This window comes from Channa argus, chromosome 18 (assembly GCF_033026475.1).
Source record: "Channa argus isolate prfri chromosome 18, Channa argus male v1.0, whole genome shotgun sequence".
Classification (NCBI taxonomy): Eukaryota; Metazoa; Chordata; class Actinopteri; order Anabantiformes; family Channidae; genus Channa; species Channa argus.
The window spans coordinates 9,407,512-9,430,602 of record NC_090214.1 but is presented as its reverse complement, the minus strand read 5'-3'; the positions used below and the strand labels follow the sequence as shown (position 1 = coordinate 9,430,602).

General features: G+C 37.2%; 1 protein-coding gene across 8 annotated transcripts in view; it reads left to right on the top strand.

Moving 5' to 3' along the window:
* Positions 1-848: 848 nt before the first annotated feature.
* The window catches only part of znf618 (zinc finger protein 618), a 42,574-nt gene continuing 20,331 nt past the window's right edge, over positions 849-23,091 (top strand). The window contains exons 1-4 of one of the 8 annotated variants that reach the window (XM_067483780.1): positions 849-1,240; positions 13,382-13,721; positions 20,202-20,279; positions 20,479-20,523. In XM_067483780.1, the coding sequence (XP_067339881.1) occupies positions 13,409-13,721; positions 20,202-20,279; positions 20,479-20,523 (436 nt within the window). In that variant the 5' untranslated portion in view covers positions 849-1,240; positions 13,382-13,408. Of the gene's footprint in view, positions 1,241-13,381; positions 13,722-14,697; positions 14,828-20,201; positions 20,280-20,478; positions 20,524-23,091 lie in introns of those variants that run through there. The other 7 variants (XM_067483779.1, XM_067483778.1, XM_067483781.1 and 4 more) reach the window with 7 other exon arrangements.

Genomic DNA, 23,091 nt, shown 5'->3' with positions numbered 1-23,091 from the left:
TATGGTCAATATCAAAAGCATCGTTAGCCTATTAACTTAAAATTACCTAATCACTAAGTAGGATATTTAAATAGTTGATCACATAGTTATTTTGTTCATAAACAAATGCGTGTTATTGTTGTTGTTACTGTTGTACATATTACTATATTTTGCTATTTTATAATAATTACACTCCTCACTCACAGCCTATACCAGCACATTAGATCATTTAAAATGCGTATTGCTTTTACTTGACAAAATCAGTTGAGTTGTTCCGCTCAAACACCTCGGTAGAGAACATTCTTTTTAGAAACAAAAACTAGATTATTTCAAAAGAAAAAAAAAGAGTATTAATTCCCAGAGTGAGGTTTTGAAATCGAAATTTGTTGGCCAACCAAAACCTCGCTCTTTGCAAGTAGCCTCAAACAGTATGTGCAGCCTGCCGCAGCAAACAGCAGTAATAAACAGCGGATTTAGTAAATGAGTGGCTCTATTTTGGGGAAATGCTTGTAGTAAGCGTTATAATTAGTGCACAAAACAACAGCCTTAAACGTGTTTGCACCGAACAGCTCATGGAAGCTGCAACTTTTCCATTTAAATCAGGAATAATGAAAACATTAGGACTCAACATGAACGTATGCCTTACTGTGGGTTATGGTAAATTTGCACAGACATCAGCTTAAATACTGTTATTAATATGAAGATAAAGCCTCATGTTTCCATAGCACAGAGTGCTGAGCTGCACCAAAGTCTGCTTCACATGAGAATTTGTCCCTCTGCGTAATTTCCAGTCTCTATTTTTCCCCGTGTTATTTTTTTGATCGGCCAACCCTTTTTTTCTGTCTTCTTCCCAGACTTTTTTTCCTTTTTCTTTTTTTTTTTTTCCCATGTAGGCTAATACACAGGCCGGCGCTGCAATTTCGGAATCTGCCCTTGTATATGGCGGACGAAAATTTCCACAGGAGGAACCGCAACCTAAACCCCCTGTGCGAGGCAGGGACAGAGAGCCTGCACGGACTGAGAAAACCTCGGCCAATTCATGCTTCATTACGCCATTACTCTTTAGTGAAATGTAACGCGGCGTGTTGCGGTGGAAAAACACGCTGTGGGGAAAATTTTTAGGATTTGGAATTTCTCATAACTAATTCACAATTTTTTTTTTTTTTTTTTTGAGGAAGCAGTTGTGCAGTCAACCTCTGGTCGGGGAGGGAAGATTTCTGGAGCGGGAGCCTGTTTCGCATGAGCTGCATCGTTTTTGGAGGTATGTCAAACCGCAGTGTTTTCCTTTTTTCTGATTTAGAAAATCCTAAATTTGGGAATTTTCACAAGCGGGTGTTAAGTTCTGTCCACTCCACTTAATAGACGAGCCCCAGCAGTGTTTTTGCACTATTGCCTGTTCCTCAACCAGGTGCAGGCTATGAAAGCTGCTCGAAATAGACCTAATCTGTTGATGTTTTTCCCCCTGAATTTTCGTAATGAAGTTTCCGTGTAACTGCTGACTAGTCGTGTGTGCACCTAGTTTGTTGCCATTAAAACACGTAGAAACACTGTGCACTCCGGCGGAGCACTTGGACCAGGCGATCATGGCAACATGAAGGACGATGAGGGGAGGAACAATCTGAAACACAAAAACCTCCTGCAGCCATGTTTTATGAATTTTCCTGCAAATTTGAGCAGAGCTCCGGAGTTGCTCCTCTGAAACTCACACAACACCGATGCCACTTTTCGTCGCATTTGACGGCGTGGTTTTTTTATTTGGAAGCGGGCAAAGACAACCAGCAATGTGTCGTCATGTGAAGATACATTTCGACTTTTATTTTTAGGAAGATAGGGGATTTTAAATCTCGGTGTCCTTGGCGCCACCTGTAGGCAGACATTTTGGGAAATAAAAAAAAAATTGCAATGAGACTAGTTCTGAGACTTGTTTATTGAATTGGCATTTAATTTATGCGACTTGAAACAGATGCTGCAGTGCTTTTAAAATGACTGTCTCATGTTAAAATGAAAAGTACCACGTGGTTTTCATGATAATTCATTCAACATTGCACTCAAAGCACTGTGCCAAGTTAACTTGCATATTCTGGCCTTCGATGTTTTGCACAAGGTTTAAGCATTTTATAAAACAGCTTTTAATTTCATAAACCTTGTAATGCTGCTGTATTCCTGGGGATAAACACTAAAGCACAAATGTGCTTTAAACCCATGCTGTATCTTTTCAATCTAACATACACATTGGCTTAACTGAACATTTGCTGTATCTCTTGGCTTGCTTTTGTATGAATCTACATGTATGCCCTTTGTATACAGATATAATTTACCACTTGGTAAACATGGAAAAATGTAGACATTTTTTTTGTAGAGATTGGAAATGTGTAAGCGGAAAATAACTATCCAAAGTGAACTGAACAGCAGTGGAAGAAGAGAGACCATGTCAGCATAATTTGAGGGCAGGAAAAACAATCACAACCAGTGCCTCTACTGTTTATATTAATCTTGCAGACACCAAACAGTTTCCCCATCTTGCATGGCTTGCTTTTATTTTAATGTAAGGGAAACTGTGGAGGCCATTTTGCTGTTGGTAATTTTAATACTGACCTTCAAATCTGTATAAATTCAAAGAGCTAGTGGGAATTGTTTGGCTGGTATGCAAAATCTTAGTGTAAAATCTGACCTTTGCTTGGAAAGTTAAATCAAAAAGCAGCAGTTTCTGTTAAGGTACAGAATCGAACTGAGGCAACCAGTGTCATGAGTTTAATAGGGTTGGATCACTCTGTGTGAGATGGGAATGTTTATATGCATTATACCCGAGGGAACAAGTAATAAGTTATAAAGCCCTCTGTAATAATGTTGCAGTTTTACAACAAAAAACACCTTAAACCCTTATTTAGTTAATGAGAACTATATTCTGGGAGTAAGTAAGGCAAAAGGAATGCTGTCTTTACGTTATTAAACAAAAGCTTTGTTTTACTGAAGATATTTGGGGCGAGTAGTTTGGATGGAGAGGTGAAAACCTGGCCCTCCAGGCCCTGATACGCACAAGATGGTGAGGGATCATATCACAGCCTTTGGGTTTCAGTGTTTGAATCATAGTTGCTGCTCTAATTGTCATCAACTTAGTGTAGAGGGTAAAGGTTGTTCCAGAAATCCTTCTGGTGGTTCATTTCATGCCATTTCTTATGTGTTTATTCTCAGGTATAATTGATGATTTGTGCTTAGATGTATCTGATGAAACATACATCTTTTTTTAAATATAGCGAACATCTTATGTTCTGTTGTTCTCTTAGTGGCATGTTGAAAATGTCTAAAAATGGCCTAACTTAAATTAGTCTCCAGGGAAAGGCTTTTCAGGGGTTGGGGTTGCCTGCATGAAAAAAATTCTGTGCATTCTGCACATATTTTTTTCTGCCTCTTCCTTTGTAAAAATGAACCTTATTGGTTTCATGAATAATGCATAAGGACGTTCAATTGCTGCAGCAATGAAAATTAGGCCTGTTTACGTGCAGTGGTTATGTACACAGAAGCTTCTTTTTTTCTTGACCATTTTCTGAAGGTAGAGCAGAGCCTGAGTAGCTTGTCTGAAAATACAAATTTTCAGCAAAGCAAATCTCATTTCTTTGAGTGAAAAGGGGAGGGGTGAAACTCCTGCGGGTTTAATGAATGCATAAATCACAATAGTGCCAGGTTTGCTGCTCCTGCGTCAGTGTGCACTGTAATTTTGATTTTCATCAAAAATTTAATCTGCCAGCCTACAAGGGTTTAGCAGAAGACCGGATGCCGCCCTGAATTTCTAATTTTAGGGGTCTGATTTTTGAGGATTTATTTTTGTGTAATTCAAGTCAGCTTTTCAATATCTCTTGTTATTAAATTTTAATTCGTGGTATTAACATATAGATTGAAAAGGTTTTTATGGGGGTTTTTGAGTGTATGCTGATGGAATTTTACTAGACGGCACAGTTTCTTTTTCCAGAGCATCGTGTGTGTGTGTGTGTCTGCGTGTGTGTGTGTGTGCATTTATCCATTTCTCTGCATTATTGCTTTTTGAAATCATTGGTCATACACCATCTTGGAAGACATTTATTACAGAGGACAGGAAAATGTGCATTTGATTAAAGACACCGGGAAAGCAAAGCATTTAGTGTGAAACAGGTTTTGGTCAACCCTTGCTCTTAGTCACTGACTCTGCTCGGGATAATACAAACATGCAGTGATTGAAGTGACCCCCATCCATCCCTCATTTTAGCTGATTCCTATTTTTAATCCTTCCAGAGTGGAAACATTTTTATGAGCCTTAAACAAATTTGTATTTTATATTTGGAATCTCTATTCCAGTCTGCTTAGCATGCAGAGCACAGTGATTTTTGGCAAAGTAAGAGACCATTCAAAGTAAGAAAATCTCTCAAAATTACAAGCACAAGATTATTATTTTTTGCTTAAACCAAGGACAGTGATTGATTTACTTCATTACTGTGCTGAGGCAGATACAGTACTGCCCAAATATAGGCCAATTATTTTAAGTACTTTGAATAAGCACTGAATTCTGAACAGAGGTATGTCCTAGAGATGTCTTTCTTGTAAACCTAACCTCCTTATTCTGTAACCTTAGAATCATACTTTCCAGAGATGTAATATATTGTCAGTATTTGTGCATTGACATTTTAAAACACAGCTGGATTAAATCAGAAAAAGCTCTACTTTAATGAATTAACATTTATCATAATGCCAGTTACGCATGCTTACATTAATGCCCATTACATTGATACTATCTGTATATCCTTGCTATGCAACAGTGATTTAATTTAGCTGTACTTCCTGCTTTTGTGCTAGTGTTTATCTTCTTTATTGGTCTTTTATTTTGTTTGGTTTAGGTTATGCTTGATTTGTAAGGTACATCAAGCATATGTGTGTCTGGTTTAGATTTAGTTTCTGCTATGGTGCTGTAGGTTACAGATTATCAGAAGCCTCATACTATTAAAGACCAGAGGCCAGATGGCTAATTTAGCATTTTGATTAGAGGAAAACAAGCCACAGCAGTCAGTTCATATAGTCAAGTTACGCTATGAAAGTATTGCATTGTAAATTTGATATTGATGATTAGAGGTTGATTTAATGGAAGAATATTTACTTGCCAATATGTTATTTAATTCGATTGCAAAAAATCTGATTTTAAAAGTTTTGTTACTATGTTATACTATGATCAAATGAACAGTCTATCAATATCAACCAATATTTGGTGACTTTTGACCTAAAATATAAACAAAGTCCTAATATCCGATAAAGCTTACTTTGTAATGCAAATGAGAAACAAATTCACACTCATTTATTTATTTGTTTATTTAATGTTAAAAAGGATTCAGTCCAAGTATTCAAGTATTTGCTTGTGGTAGAAGTATGCGCCTTCATTAACTTGTGTGACCCCCTTTTCCAGGAATAACTTTAACTAAACATTTGTGGGAGGGTTGCACGATTTGATGAAAAAGTCATCTTGTGATTTTTGGAGGCAATATTGTGATTTGCACTGGTAAAAAAATGGTCAGTCTGCTGCCTTGGTTATCCAGAAAAATGCATGTATTGCTAGTACGTAGTCTATTTCCCAACTCAAACATACAAACAACTAGCATTACTAGCAAAAACATTAAATGGTAACTGTTTAACTAGATATCTTATTTAAATATACTTAATGATTTACATATAGACTGTTGTACAGATTGAAGTATCATTATCCAAAATCAACCAATGGAAAATAAAATTAAACCTAAATTTAACTTATAAGTATTTTACCAGGACACACACTAGAGATACGTGTTTGCTAAATATTAATTTGCACACAGGTAAAATGATTTGACCATTCACACCACACACTCCACTTCCAAGACAGTCTTAAATGGTCATGTCTTCATAGATATTAGGCAAACTGCACACAGTAGATATGCACTTATGTATTCTTATATTGATTTCTGGCGAGTTTGCAGACTTTCGTAACATCCAATGAAATGTGTATTCTTAACTTTCCCTTCTGGCAAATGGTAGTAACACATGTCATTGTTAAATTTGACAGCAGCTTTTACCTTCCAAAATGAATTGTAACATTTGCTATGAACACAGGGAAGCAGTAAATTGCTGAAACAAGGCTGTTTTCCTCCGCAGGAAAGATTGGACTCTGGTCACTTGCTTTCAGGAGCTGTGCTGCAGACTGCTAAAATCACCACCATCTCACCTGGCATAATGGAGAGATTCACGTTGTTAGATCTGGATCAGTTATAAATATGGAAAAGCTGACCATGTATTCTGCATCTAAATAGGTATTTTCTAAGTAGAAAAAATATAACGTAACAAATCACAACAGAGTTAGGCCTTGATCAAAGTCTCCACTGTCATTGCTGAACTGGCTATTCTCCTTGGGGGGTTAGGGTGGCGACACAGACTGGATGTTGGTCTGAAGAGCAGGGCAGTGGACTGTTGAGATCATCTCTGGCACTGTAATGGCAGTGTGTTTATAAACACACTTAATTTAGGTAAACTGACAAAAATTACACCAGCTTGAGCCGCCTCTCTGCGCTGCATTGGATTACTGATTAGTTTAAACATACGAAAATTATTTCTTCTCAGCTGAAAAAGTACCTATTTAGAAGTATGACCTAAGAAGGTTCCTAAGATCAGTGTTCTAAGTACAACCCCCAATTCCAAAAGCGTTGGGACAATTTGTAAATTGTAAATAAGAACAGAATGCAATGATTTGCAAATCTCATCAATCATATTTTATTCACAATAGAACACAAACAACATATCCAATGTTGAAACTGAGACATTTTACCATTTCATGGAAAATATTAGCTCATTTAAAATTTGATGGCAGCAACACATCGCAAAGAACATTGGAACAGGGTGATGTTTACCATTGTGTAACATCCCATCGTCTTTTAACAACTGTTTGTAAAAGTCTGGGAAGTGAGGCAACCAGTTGCTTGAGTGTTAGGAGAGGAATGTAGTCCCATTCTTGTCCGATGCAGCATTTTAGCTGCTCAACAGTCCTGGGCCTTCGTGGCTGGATTTGTTTTATGATGCACCAAATGTTTTCTAATGGTGAAAGGTCTGGACTCCAGACAGGCCAGTTCAGCACCCCGAATCTTCTCCTGCAAAGCCATGCTGTTGTGATGGGTGCAGTATGGGGTTTAGCATTGTCTTGCTGAAATATGGAAGAGTTTCCCTGAAACAGACATTGTCTGGATGGGAGCATATGTTGCTCTAAAACCTATGTACTTTTTAGCATTGATGGTGCCTTTCCAGATGTGCAAGCTGCCCCAGCACATTGTCCCAATTAGTTAAGAATTGGGGTTGTATTTCATTGGTTTGTATTTCCTGCGGTCTGGACTTATGAAAACAGGGGCACTTCCGGTTAAAGTTCTAAGAACTACAAAAAAAGGTTTTCTATGAAGGTAATTCTTTTCCAGTAATATGCAATGAAAAAACCTATTTTATAGCAATCAAAAAAATATTTTCAACCAAAAAACAGTTTAGATATTTTTGCAAGTTGAAATGTGGTGTAATGGTGCATTCCTATTGGGTACTCAAATAGCCAGTCACAGTGGCTGCAGGTCTTTGACTTCAAAGCACAATTCATTAATGTTCCAGGGTTCCAGACCAAACAGGCCGAAACAGAGCAGGATTGAAATATTTATAGGTGAGTTCACGCAAAACACATTAGTGTTGAGAGAAGAAATCACTTATTGTGTGTATTAGCTATACTTTTAGGCACTTGTGTTTACTATTATGCTAGGCTGCCTCAGTGTGGTGTCCCACTGCTCAGTGCTATTAACATTAGCAGTTAGCAACAGCACCTCAGTGGTCAGAGGTAGTTAGAGTCTCAGCAACAACAAACAGTGACCCTAAAGCTAATGGTATTACTAAGTATTGACATTTGATAAGGTAGATGGCTGATAGAGTAAACTGACAGGTGGCCCTTGGTAGCTGGGCGGGGCACACCTGGTGGGGTATGCTCTACCCATTGTGCCACCAGGCCCCCTGAAAAGAAAAAATTAACTTAATGAAAAATATTGTAACCTTTGAAAATGTAACTTTATCATACAGTTAATCATGATCCTACTCAGATTATATCCAGTGTCATCTATAACTCTTGGATGATAAACATCCTTGCGCCATAGGAAATACCTGTTTTTAGTTAACTGCAGGGCTTAACAAAACTGCTGTGAGTTACCACATCATAAACTAAAACTATATATAAATAATAAAAACCTAGCTGCCTAGCCTGTAAAACATGGAGTTAGTACACGTCTGTGTGTAAGTCAGAAATATTTGAATGGACAGAAAACACAGATGTACCTAGGAGCCGGGATGTGATAAGTGACTTTGATGCATTTTATTTTGTGCGTTTTATGATTGACGTAGAAACTTTCACATTTATTTTTCTTAGTGATTACAGTTATATGCTGTCACTTAGAAAGCATTTCAGAGAAGGTCCCGCTTATTTTAGCAAGACGATGCTGAAGCACATTCTGCAAATAAAAGTGTTTGGTTGCTTAACTGGCCTTTCTGCACCCCACATGTCATCCTTAGAAAACATTTGGAACTTTTATGAAGCAAAAGTGCCACAAAGGGGGCCCTGAACTGTTGAGCAGCTTAGATCCCATATCAAGAAAGAATGTGAAGTAATGTTTCTTTCATAACTAAAGCAATTGTTCTATTCAGTCCCCAAATGCTACAGAGTGTTGTTAAGAGGTGATGCAACATAGTGGTAAACATGGTCCTGTCACAAGTTTGTTTTTTAAAGGTGTTACTTGCATCAAACTCAAACACATATACTCAGTTCTACCACAAAATAGTTCTTGTACACATTTCACCAAGTTAGGCAACCATTCAGTGTAGCTACAGTATAATAGCTAATAAGACATAACTGTAAGTTTATAAGAATATTAGTATTGAATCAACTGATGGCATCGACACTTGCAATTTGCTGTTCGTACTGACCCTAAGAAAGGCTCCAATGTGACTCAGTGGGTTTGAAAAACTATTCAATTGGTATCAGTCCCATAGTAAGTGACATTATCAATGTGTCTCCTTAAGTGTGAAATCTATTAGGTAATGATAAATGGATCAGTTTATTGTCACTGTATGTGTGCTGTCTTCATTTGTTTTGTCTGCAATTTAAGCTGACAGAAGGCCTTTAGTCGATCCTACGTAACAGAGCAATGATGACACGTTGCTTTTTGTAAGTGTGGGGGGATTAGACTTGTCATGCCAGAATATTTGCATATCAGTGTAAGTTCTGCCAGAATACTGCCAAATACCAGTGTTGTTGACTTAGAAATTGCTTCCCTTAGGCAACATTTTGTTTCAAAAAAAAAGAGAAAAAAAAGAAGCCTGGCTTTACTGTATTTTTTTTTTTTTTTTTTTTTTTTTTGGTGCCCCACTGTTAAATTTACGCAGAAACACACATTTCACGTTGCATTTTCAGCATGAAAAGATTGTAAAAACATAGCCAGTTACTTTTAAATCGTCTTATTAAAAACATACAGTCCACACTCTTATGCCTGATATTCCTGTACGAGTAAAAATTAAAAACAGGTCTTGCTAAATGTAAATGGCTTGTATACATTGATCAAATTTACCCGCATAGAGAAGCTGCTTCAAAGCTAGACTTAAATTTCTTCCATACTATAGCAGTTACATTATGGCAGTAAATCCAAAATAAACATATTTGAAATTACATCATTTCCGTCTCTGTCAGTTAGAAAATGTTAAAATGGAACAGGTGCTTATAATGTAGGTGAATAATAACTTTTGTTTTCAATTTGGGTTAAATCATAAAAACTGTCTACAGCATTGATCTTTGAATTCTGTGGCTTTTTCCAGAAACCTACATGTGCAGACTCTGATGTAATATTGTGAAAAGTATACCACTATGTATTTCATCCCACAGAAACAACCTTTTTTAAATACATTTAAAATCCCCAGAACATCCACATCTTAGAATAACAAGAGCTTAGCTGCTACTATAGTTGGGCCCTGGTATACAACATTCGAATTTTATCTACAATATATAATTAAATTGTTCGCTGCAAACAAAACTTTTACTCATTACAAACATTTGTTGGTTGTTATTTCAGGTGTCGTTAAATAGAGCTTTTACAACAATTGCTAGCATTATTTTGTTACATATCACAGCTCATTCCTAAAGTTAGAAAATATAGAACCGACAGTTTAATTTATGTCGCTAAGATGTATAATTTGGCACAGCTGCGTAAGAAATATATTGGCCACATTGGCTACTTTTTATTCTATTCTTGACAGTAGCATTTATGTCAACACGTTTAATGTGTCTCTCTTACTTTAACTAAGTTTTATTACTCTAACTAATAAAAATGATACTTGCCAATCTAGTGTGGCACAGTATTAGCAGTAACTTGTGAACTCAAGTTAGAGTTTCTGTATACTCTGCTGCCCTGATTTAAAAACCCAGTGTGTTACATATTGAATAAATAAAAAAGATGTCATGAAAAAATAATCATGTGATTTCCTGGTGCTTTGGTTTAGATGAGAAGACAGCCAGTCATATATTGCCCGCTTTGTCTTGGTGTAAAAAGAGGTGAAAAATAGATAAAGGGCTTTTCAAAGTCTAAAAAACTGACCTGAAACAAATAAATGTTGTGCAATGCAGCTAAATGGTAGAAGGTGGAGATGGTGGGTTTAGAATAAAATGTATATTGGGTTTAATAATGGTTTTTATATTTTGTAACTATGTATATAATTACATCCATTATCTGTCACCACTTATCCTATTAGGGTTAGGGGGGGCTGGAGATGGGGTACACCCTGGACAGGTCGACAGTCTATTGGAGGGCCACAGAGAGACATACACAGATGGACAACCATTCACCCTTGCAGGCAATTTTAGATTCACTTATTAACCTAACATTCATGTTTTTGGGCTCTGGGAGGAAACCCACACAAGCACAGGGAGAACACACAAACTCCACACAGAGTTTGGAGGCTTACCGGGGATTGAACCCACAACCTTATAGCTGTAAGGTGGCAGCACTAACCACTCCATCCCTGTGGTGCCCTCTATATATAATTTCTCTGTTCGTCTTATATTCTCTGATATAATTGGCCAGTACTTGGCTAATACCATTGTTGATTGATGTTTTGATTATCTTGTGGCAGAGAAGCATAAGCAAATTAATTTAGCATTGCCTCGTGAGCTGAACCCAGTGAACAATTTTTGAGAAAAAATAGAAAGGAAACCAGCTTCTCAACCAGTATGAAGAGCAAATACATGGACTGTGACTGTGGCGCAGGAAGGTAGAGTGGTTGTCCACCAATCTCGCAGGTCCATCCCCGGCTCCTCCATTCACATGTCGAAGTGTCCTTGAGCAAGACACTGAACCCCAACTTAGTTGCTCCCAGCGAGCGCACACTCATACACCCCATCGGTGTATGAGTGTGCGTGTGATTGAGTGAATAAGAAGCAGTGTAAAGCGCTTTGAGTGCCAAGAGGTAGAAAAGCACTGTATAGGTGCAGACCATTTATCATTTACTATATCAACAAATAAACAGCGATACACGAGAACAATGCCCAATATATATATATAATGGTGACAGCTGCTTTAAAACTTACAAATCTATTAATATTGTAAAAATGTAGATTCAAATGTTTAAGGACACAGTGACAATTAGACTAAAGTCTCGCAGACGAAAGCAAGACTGAAATGTTTAACTTTTGTTAAGTGAAATTAACTAAGTCCAAATGACTGAACTAGACTAAAATTAATTTACATTTATTTAACCAGATGCCAAAATGAATATTGGTTTAGGACTTTTCAGTTTTTCTCTTTTTCATGCAGCTTATGTCTCAAACACATGTTCTCCGGCTTCAAATCATTAGAAACCTCTGATTAAAGCTGTGAAAGTCCAGATAAGGTGTCAATGAGCAGCTGTGTGGTTTATATCTGTTGTGAAGTTCAGTAGCCGAGGAGACATTTACTGTGTTTAGGTTTTTTCTCAATGATGTTAACATACTAAGGTTTCACAGATGAGCTATGAATATAGGCAAAGCTTGTTGGCTATGTTCTGCTCACATTTTGAGGCAATGGAAAGCGTGGATGAATTTACACATGTGTACAATGTTGCCATTCACTGTATGCAGCTCGTCAAAGTATATACCGTGACAAGACTAATGGAAAGTTAAATTGAAAAAGTTGAAATGGAAATTCCCTGTAATGAAGAATACACAAAAATGCTTAAGAAATACTTAGCATTAAAAATGGCATGTCTTTTTAATGAAACTGGAAATGGAAAATAACCATAATGGAAAAGCTAAATTGAAATACTTGAAAAGATTAAATGGCAGCTTCTGCTTTATAGGTTATTTGCCATGATTTTTATTTATTTTTGACCCCGGAGGCTGAGTCCCACTGACTTTTGTAATACCCTGACATTTCCTGTAGTGACACCAGTAGGTTTTGCAAGAGCTTAGTTTACTAAATGACACAAAAATTAATTCTCTCATGAAATATGCTGTTGGTTTTTATGGAACACACACTTATTAGTTGTGCAAATCTACATTAAAATCTATGTTTAAGGTTCCTGACAAAGGTTGTATAATGTATTAGGAAATCTGCACAACCATGACTTGCACAACCTTGCAAAAGGCCAGTAAGTGTTGCGCATACTATATGACTGACAGTATTTTTTAAGGTAAGCCGTTAAACTGAAAGCTATAAATCTTTGGTCTCAACATTATCCACTTCATAGCCTGTTTGCTGAGACTTGCTAGTTGTATGTCATCCAAAGAAAAGTGGATTTGGGCTATGAAAAGGCTTGTTGTTGCTGTATTGGTGAGCTATTATTAGAAGAGCAGTTTTCTCTTTTTCCATAATATCAGTCATCCTGCCATAACTCCGTTTTGCTTGGTTGCATTTTGAGCACATTTTCTTGACAAGGCCTTTTATAGTATTGTGCTGAAGTGGCAAGTAGTGTAATTTGGATATTTCCGAAATTAGAGCATTTGGGTGCCACAAAGCTGTGGAATTTTTGTCATCAGAGGTCACTTATGACTAGTTAAGCTACTGTTTTCCATGGCTAACAACATGAACTTAGTGTCACATTATCTCCAGTGCATTCTGAGCTCTCACAAGGTAGGGGGTACACTCAGACTTGGGCCTTCTTTTAGGCTTCCTCTAGTCTCTTGTGTGCATGTTTTGCTTATTCTCTAGTTTGCTTTTAGGCATCTAGATGCAACTTTTTTTCTTTGGATTTTGGTTGTGTTGCAGTGTTTCAAAAAAGCACATTTATGTTTGATGTGGCATTGCTGTTACTGTACTGTATTTAGGCCAGTCATGACCATAAAATGTATTTTTTTTTTGTCTCTCTGTGTCCCCTTATACAGAAGCACAGGCTCACAGGAGGTGGAGTCATGAGTGCAAAAGAAGCACCCAATCCTGCGAAGGAGCCAGGGGATGGTGGGAGTTCAGCCACAGATGGCCCCTCACCAGCCTTAGCCTCAGTGACCAAGAACAGTAGTCCACCACCTGTCACAGTAAAGAAAGAGCCTGGGACCTCGGAGGCAAGCAATGGGAAAGTGGGTGATGCCAACCCTGCTGAGATCTGTGTTGTCATTGGAGGAAATGATGGAGGAACAAGTGGAGGTGGATCTCGTAGAGCTCAGTCCGAGGGTATGTTTGCCCTTGGTACTCCTCCTCCAACGAAGAGCACAGACTCATGCATAGGTGTGTGAATATACATATGCATATAAACATGCATCCGCTGACTGCAATCATGTCGGGTGTCTTTTGACCCTGACCTCACTGTTTTGACTGCACAGCACCGACCTGTCCGTGATTCTTTTTTTTTTAGGCTACAAAATGTACAACCTGCCAGTTACAAAATTTTACTGGCAGGTGACGTGACATTTGTCACTCTGTTTGCATTGGAACTGCAGAAACAGTCCACCCTGAATGTTTGGCTGGTTGATGCATATTCCCCTTTAAAAAGATCTCTACGCACAACAGTGCAAGTCTTTAGAGTTACTGGCTGACACCTGACAACAGTTTGCCCTATCGTCAGTTTAAGTTATGTCATTGAATTCAACTTTAGAGACAGCTGACTTTTGTCAACATTTTATACATTTGAGCCCAAAAATTTGAATCCCCCCTACTTTGAAATGCCAAAACGAGTAAAATATTTTTATTAACATAATACCTGTTACACATTTGTTTGTTCTTTATTAAATTTATCCATTAAATTTATTAAATTCTGCAGACCAAGAAGGCAATGGTAAAACATTCACAGTATTCTTTTTAAAGCATGCTGAGTTGACTTTTCTTTGTGCTTTGAATCACTGACTTGCTGAAGGATGCACTGCCTCTTTATTGTTAGCTTATTGACTGATTGTAGGAAAATTAACTTTAAAAACTTTTGAAACTCAGCTGGATTAATACTTCCTTTGACTTTATGCACAGCGCCAGGTATGAGGGTAATTCTTATTTAATATTGTACAATCAAAAAAACATAGTTGAGAGCAAAACTTTGCTCCTTTCAATCAAACATTATTTTCAACGAAAAAACTGTTTTGAGTCTTTTTCTTTGGAAGATAAAAATGTTTTGCAGATTAATATCTTTTGCTTGCGAGTTTAAAAGTTTTGCAAATTCAAGTTTTCCGAGTTGACTTCCGCTGTAATGGTGCATCTCTATTGGTCACTTAAGCAGCCAATCACAGTGGCTGCAGGTCTCTGACTTCAGAGTCCAATTCATTCATGTACCAAGGTGCCAGACCAGACCGACCTGAAGTCTACTGCAAAAGAACAGAAGCCGAGCAGGATTATCATATTTACAGGTGGGTTCACACAGAACACGTCAGTGTTGAGAGAAGTATTCACTCATTGTGTGTATTAGCTATACTTTTAAGCATTCGTTGTGTTTACTGCTATGCTAGACTGTCAGTCCGTGGCTGCTGTTATGTCTCAGTGTTACTAATGTTAGCAGCTAGCGGTTAGAAGTTAGCAACAGTGCCTCAGTGGACAGAGGTAGTTGGTAGAGGTAGTATCAGCAACACAGACTTGTAACCTTTTAACATTGTCATACAGTTAATCACGATCCTCCTCAGATTATATTCAGTTTCAGAACTCTTATTTTTATCCCATAGGAAATAATTAAATATTTGTTTTTAGGTAACTGCAGCTTGCAAGATAGGCTGGTAATTTTTTTATTTTTTTTTTGAAAAGTAAATCTGTATGAATTTGTGTAGGTATATTTGTTAGTTAGTTTTTTTGTTTTTGTTTTTTGGACCAAGCAAATTCATTTGTGAAGTAATTAGATATCCATAACTAATGTATTCTTTACAGTGGAATACAAAGCCTCAGAGATCTGCAGTAAAGCTGAGCCAAGGTCCAAAATCGCTAAAGCACACAGAAGACCATGTTCCTCAGAGTTCCTCATATAGGAGGTCAAAACTACAAACCCATTGTACAGGTATTTTTGCTGTTTGGTTTTTTCATGTTTTAAGGTTATTACTGTTTTAAGCTGAGATGCACTGATGCAAACCAAACTACTACAACAATTACGTGCAATTTAAACAGGCAATAAAATGTATCAAATACATAAGACATGAATATTATCTTCTTTTAAGCATTGCTAATGGTAGCCTATGCATTCCAATCTGGTAAGGTCTTAAGGTTTAAGATCAAGCAATAAAGTAGTTGTACTTGTGTATAATTCTGACATCATTGTACGTGAATAAATCGAACAAAACAGGTGTTCAGAGTTGAGAACCACTGAAGCTGTGCCTAGTAGAGCCTAGCTTGAGTCTAGTGGTGGAAAAAGACATTGGATGTTGATTTGTCCTAAGTTGTCAGCTATATGTCACCCATCTTATTCTTATAGGATAACTTTAGTCATTTTCTAAATTAATCAGATAGTTTACATTCACAATCAAGATTCAGTGTTGACTTTATCTGTATGGTGATTATGAACTATATAAAGTGTTTATTTATTTAAAAGATTCATTTGATATGGTGAAAGCCTAACTGAATAGAACTGTGAACTTTGTTTTATACCTTTTTAACTGAGAGAAAATGCATTAATGGAAATAAAAATGTTACCTGGTGAAATCTAATTTAACCAGGTACATCACGTACGAATAACAGAACAATGGCTGGTCATAATACTGATTTAATAGTTGTGAAGGAATGACATACAGCCCACATATCTGATATTCATAGCATAAAATAAGTTCCAACTATGTATAAAGCCTTTTTCTGTTCAAATATGGTCTGTTGCAGCAGATTTAGATGTTCTTTTTTCTCCATGTTTGCTCTTCCTGATCAATAACCTTTGACCTCTACCCATATTGTGCTGTGACTGAGTCAGGTCTGGTGTTCACAAGCAGCTGATATTGGTTTCCAGTATTTGTTTAATTCTTTATTCAGTCTGTGAACAGCTTGGGACTTGAAGACAGGGTTGAAGTACCACAGGCTCACCACTGATGTTCCACTGGTATATTTCTGGTGGTCACCAATTACTTAGCAGTGAGGTTAACTCGGACTGACATTCACAACATCCACTGACTGTACGCCGTCGACCAGAGATTCTGTATTTGTAATAAAGAAAAAAGTTTAATTATTTGGGAAAATTATTTGATATAAAAGAGATAAAGCAAGTTTACAGATTTTCTGTTCAGTTATATTTTTACTGTATCATGATTACCTGTTCATACTTATGTCTAAACATGCTTGACAATTTTAGACCTGTCAACATCTAGTGGTGTTGTTCCACCACTAGGCTCCAGCACAGCTTCAATGGTTCTTATGATTGATTCTCTACTCTGAACACCAGTTTTATTGGATTTATACCAATACATCTCAATTTTTTACTAAAGTTATGAAAAGCTTTGGAGATCAGGTGTGTGTGATGGATCAAATCTCACTCCTCAAAGTTTAGAGGGGTCATTCTAGAAAAAAGAAGCCTTAGACAAGAGAAGCAACAGATGACCAGAGATAACAAACACCATCAAATTACATCACTAGTGACAAGGTGCAAATTAAAGTGCTTGAGAGATTGTTTAAAAACTACCATTGAATAATGTTACTTTAGACTCAAGGTAAACACTATCTGGTCAAAATTATTTAAGTCAGCTGTGCTGATGTCAACAAACTCCAGTATGTAAATTGCAGAAGGTTTCACATTTTGCCCATATAGTCTACATATTGTCATTCAGAAAATATATAGAGACATTTTTTTTGTCAACATCACACCACTTCTAGTTAACACTCTTAAAGCAGAAATTATTTTTTGTCTTATGTAACTGATTAATGTTTGTTGTCGGTTCAAACTGCTAGTTGACTCACTAGTTTGGATCAGTGCATCACATCTTAAAAAAACATAATAAGCTAAAACATGACAACCTACAATAGTTACAAATTTTAATACAACAATATCTCTGATTTATTTTATTTTTTTTCACTGACCTACCATGTAAGGAGCTAGGTACAGTACATGGTCTTCTATGTTTCAGAGATTTTGGACTAATGCATAGCTTTACTGCAGATCTCTGAAGCATCAATTCCACTGAAAAGAAAACATTAGTTCATATGTATCTCGCCACTTAAACTGATTTTGATATGTCTAAATAAAAGTGAAAAAATAAAAATGACACCACTTCCTATAGATTTACTTTGTCAAAAAAACTACAAATATGCTCTGTTGTGTTCTTTTGCCCTCTCTAGCAATTTGAGGGAGGAACGGCATGATTGGACTGTCCGAAACATGTCGCGCTAATCAGTAAACGTGAAGCAACACCTATAAATGCAGTACATGCACAATTTCCTTTGCCATATAGAGTTAGTGCCACCATTCACATCAGTTTTGGTTAAATTTCATTTAATTTAGACCAGGAGGGTTGAACTCCTGCTTGTTTTCCGACTAGCCACTGCTGATTACCTGGATCAGGTGGATTCAGTCAATCAGAAGCCGGAAGAGGAGGGTTGTGCTGGAATAGTTGGAAAACAAGCAGGGCTGTGGCCCTCGAGGCCGGGTGGTCGGGTGGTCGTGATGCAGACAATTTATTTTATTTTATGATAACCTCTGGTCTTTCGTTTGTTCTACCTTTCAGGTACAGTAGTAAGTGGCTGGATCATTTGGGTGAACAGGAGCACCTGGGCCACAATGCTCCGGAGCAACCACAAAAAACCTACCACACATATTTCAGGGGAGCTGCTGGTTCTGCTACATGTGTTTTGTACTTTTGCCTGTCTTTATTACACCTCCACACCAAATCTGCCCTGTGGACACTCACATGTACCTATGTCACTGATTTATACACCTAATGTTTTTTGGTGGTCTAATTTTATAAATATTTTTAATATTTAAGCAAATTTATATTAAAATATTTAAGTAATTCTGCCTCTAATGTAAATTTGGTGTCTCGTTTATTTCATGGCATGACCCAGTAATGACAGTTTCCTTCTGTTATGTTGCACATTTCATAATGTTTACATGATCATTTTTCTGATCTATAAGTATAACACATGGAAATGGTGCTGTTACACCCACCACTTTTTTGGGGGGGAATTCTCCTTCTGTGGAACCTGTACCAAGGCATAAAATGCATGTTTAACAGTAGTGTGAAATTAGTTTTATAATAAATGATAATCTCATCAAATAACACTGTGGATTTACTTTTCTTTTCTAATAAGATAGTTCTATGTGCTCAAATTTGGAAAAAGACGATACACTGTGCAAATAATTCCGGCACACCTTCTTTCTGACCCGCTGCAGGACAAACATCCATTAGCAAGGTGTTTATTACTGTATGCGCAGTATAGTTTTAGTTTATGATATAGTCACTAACAGTTTGTCTTGTTAAGCCCTGCAGGTCAGGCCTCATCATGCAAGCTGCAGTTATCTAAAAACAGATATTTAATTATTTCCTGTGGGAAAAGGATGTGTTCATCCAAGAATAATCTAAGATTTATGACCCTGGTTGTAATCGGTAGTATCATGGGTAACTTCATGAGGATGATACACTTTACGAGGTGACAAGATTTTTCATCAAGGGTAATAGTTTCTTCTGTTTAGTAAGTCAGCAGAACTGTAGTTTTCCTTAATTAATTCTAGTTTCAGCATAACTATTATGGCTGAAGTCATATTCCTAAACAAGTTGCTGTCACCTGGCACCAGGTGTGTGTCAGTTTACCCTGGATTTTCCACGTGACGCCACCAACCTTGTCAAATGTCAATACTTAGTAATACCACTACCTTTATTCCCAAAATGCCAGTTTCCGTTTGCAGAAGAAAACTGGCATTCTGTTTCTGTCTGTTCTGGCACCCTGGTATATGAATTATTTTGGGCTCAGAAGTCAGAGACCTGCAAACGAACAGTGGGACACAACAGCGGTCATGGATTAACAGCCTAGCATAGCAGTAAACACGACGAATGCTTAAAAGTATAGCTAATACACACAAGTGTGAACTCACCTGTAAATATGTTAATCCTGTTCTGCTTCTGTTCATTTGCAGTAGACATGCACCTTGGTACATGAATGAATTGGGCTCTGATGTCAGAGACCTGCAGCCACTGTGATTGGCTGCTTAAGTAACCAATAGAGATGCACCATTACAGTGGAAGTCAACTCGCAAAATTTGAACTTGCAAAACTTTTGAACTCGCAAGCAAAAGATTTTAGTCAGCAAATGTTTTTGACTTGGAAAGAAATTCTCAACTATGTTTTTGGTTGAAAATATTTTTGATTGCAAGTAGCAAAGTTCTGTTTCTGCCATTTCAAGGAGAACTTTTTCACTCATCTGTAGGATATAATAAACTTTTAAAAACATTTATTTCTATGGATCAGTGATTCTAATAGTTTTAAGAGACTCTGTAATGGATGCTTGATTTATATAGCTAATGCATACTAGGTAAAATATCCTTATTGTCCCAGATAACAATCTTGGCTTAACATGCCTCCTTCGTTTAATCACATTGCTAAAAATCCTTTTCTTTTAGGGCGACAGAAGCAGAAAGATGGACATTCACAGTGTTTAAAATTAATTTAAATGTGCTTGAAACATAAGCTAACTGATAACGTTTTTTAAAAATTTCAGGCAACAGGGGGCTCAATATTTAGTGTAGTTTACTAAATAGTTAATTATATGTATATGCACTTCTGCTGATACTTCTGCTTGGTTTTAATGCCACTGTTTTAAATTCTCATGCAGGTTCTTATGTATGTGCGGTATGTGGGAAGAAGTACAAGTATTATAACTGCTTTCAGACACACGTCAGGGCACACAGAGGTAAGACACTATTTTTTTCTTAGTCCTTTTTCCTCTCATGTATAGCTTTAAAATTTTCTTTTGCGGGCGGGTGAAACATTTAAATCAGCAAGATGGAAAGTTTAGCGCAACTTTGAACCCATGAACAGATGTGAGCACACTATGGCATTCATCTATTCACATTTCTGTTGAGGATGACTTTTTGTATCTTCTACGATAGAATCAGAGAGCATGGTTGGAGATGGTCTACCACAGACACCCAATAGTAAGTACCCTCTTGCACACTCATCCATCTATGCTTGGGTTTTATCAACACACATGATTTTGTTTAACTATATATATTTACGTATTGTATATATTTTAGATTTTCATAGAGCAGACCAAAACAGACGAACTGAAGATGTCATCAATTAAAATCTAGAGCAATATTGAGATATTATGTATCCTCATTGCCATTTTGCCATCCCGTTTCCTCTCCCTTATTAATTTAGTCAACTCACTGCCTACCCATCAGTGACCTTTTTCTCAGGTATCTTTAACAGGTCTGTAATAGATATGAAAAGAAATGCGCAGGCCAGCTACAGCTGCCCATTCATTGTCAATAGGAGTTGCAACTCTGCCACTGTGCACTCCCTGCACAGCACTACCTATTTAGAAGAACCCTCCAGAAAAGCCGTTTTGCAGTTTTCTTGATTTTTTGAAAACATTGAAAGATAAATTAACAAACAAACAAACAAATCTAATATTGTTGGTGTATCTGTTGGTGGCAGATACATGAAACAGAAACCGTTTAGTCAAAGCAGAGGATGTAAATAATGTGCTTAACACGACATACCCTCATAACTATATTCACCAGAGCGTAACCTTTTTTTTAATTCATAAATGGACAGTAATGCCACACACGACTAAAGCCAACATTTTAAAACCAACTGATGAAGAATTAAGGGAGGCCAGCTGCATGTGTTATACCTGGATTTTTTAATTTTTATTGGTTTGTAAAATATTCTTGCATTAAAGGAGCGTAGGCACAAAAGACAACACAGGTTGTTGTGTTGTGTAGGAGGTCTGGGAATAGAAAAGATTATTTTGGGAGAGTGGCTAGAGCAAACTTTCCCATGTTCTGATGAAGCAGACCAAAATCATCTCAGTGTTTAAAAAGAGCAGAAGTTTTTAGGGGTTGTGCTGCTTAATTTACTAGTAAGACTAGACTGATGAACATATCATGCCTCTATATACATCAACAGGCATCAAAACACTGCCATAGGGTAATAATAATGCAAATGGTGCAAGACAGAATTGTACATCATGTCAGCAATCTGTTAATTTTTAAATCTCCAACATGCGTAAAATATTATAAATGTTCCAAGGTTATTATCTAGGAATGTGTGTTTCTACCCATTTGATTGGGCAGTTCATTAAAATTGTGGACATGTACACTGCATGCACTCCCAGTCTGTCCTACTAGGCTACATGATGCAGTGAATGGGCATATTGTCAAGGCGTGTTCTTAATTAGTTTTTACAAAGTGACTGACATACTCAATAATGTCAGCTCGAACATCCTTAAAGCAACAATCAAGATAATGTGGAAAATACACATTGCATAGCCCTTTAGTGAGGTTCTGTTTAAATATATGTTGTAAAATTTAAACCACAAGAATTTATTTGTGTCTACCTTTAAACAATAGTCATTACAAATACAGTAGGATTCTTAAAAAAAAAAACATGGGTTTATACACCCCAATTAAAAAAAAATGGGGACAATGTGTAAAGTGTATTTAAAAACAGAATGCAATGATTTGCAAATCTCATCAACACACACTTTATTAACAATAGTTCATATTACATGTGGAAATTGAGATATTGTTTACCATTTCATGGAAAATTTTAGCTCATTTTGAGTTGATGGAAGCAACACATCTCAAAAACTTTGGAACAGGGGCAACAAAAGGCTGGAAAAGTTATTGCTGCAAATAAAAAACAAATGGAGAAACATTTGACAACTAATTAGGTTAATTGGCAACAGGTCCGTAACATGACTGGGTATAAAAGGAGCATTTCAGAGACGCAAAGCCTCTCAAATGCAAAGATGGGCAGAGCTTCACCAGTTTGCGATGTTCCTCAACGTGAAATTGTGAAAACTCTGAAGATCCCACAATCTACAGTATATAATATCATCAAAAGATTCCGAGATTCAGGTGGAATGTCTGTGACCAAGGGTCAAGGCCGTACGTCAAAACTAGATGTGTGATTTTTGGGCCCTCAGGCAGCACTGCATTAAAAACAGGCCTGATTCTCTACTGGACATCACTGCATGGGCTCAGGAACACTTCCAGAAATCACTGTCTGTGAACACAGTTCGCTGTGCAATCTACAAATGTAAGTTAAAGCTGCATCATGCAAAGAAGAAGCCGTATATGAACACGATCCAGAAACGCTGCCCTGTTTTCTGGGCCAAAGCTCATTTAAAATGGTCTGAGGCAAAATAGAAAACTGTTCTGGTCTGGTCAGATGAATCAAAATGTTAAATTCCTTTAGGAAATCATGGACACCATGTCCTGCGGACTAAAAAGAAGATGGACCATCCAGCTTGTTATCAGCAGACAGTTCAAAAGCCTGCATCTCTGATGATATGGGGGTGTATCAGTGCCCATGGCTAGGGCAGCTTACACATCTGAAGTGCTGACAAGTACATAGAGCAACATATGTTCCCATCCAGACAACATCTCTTTAAGGGAAGGCCTTGGATATTTTAGCAACATACTGCATCCATCACAACAGCATGGCTACGCAGGAAAAGAGTTCGAGTGCAGAACTGGCAACATTAGGCTCAT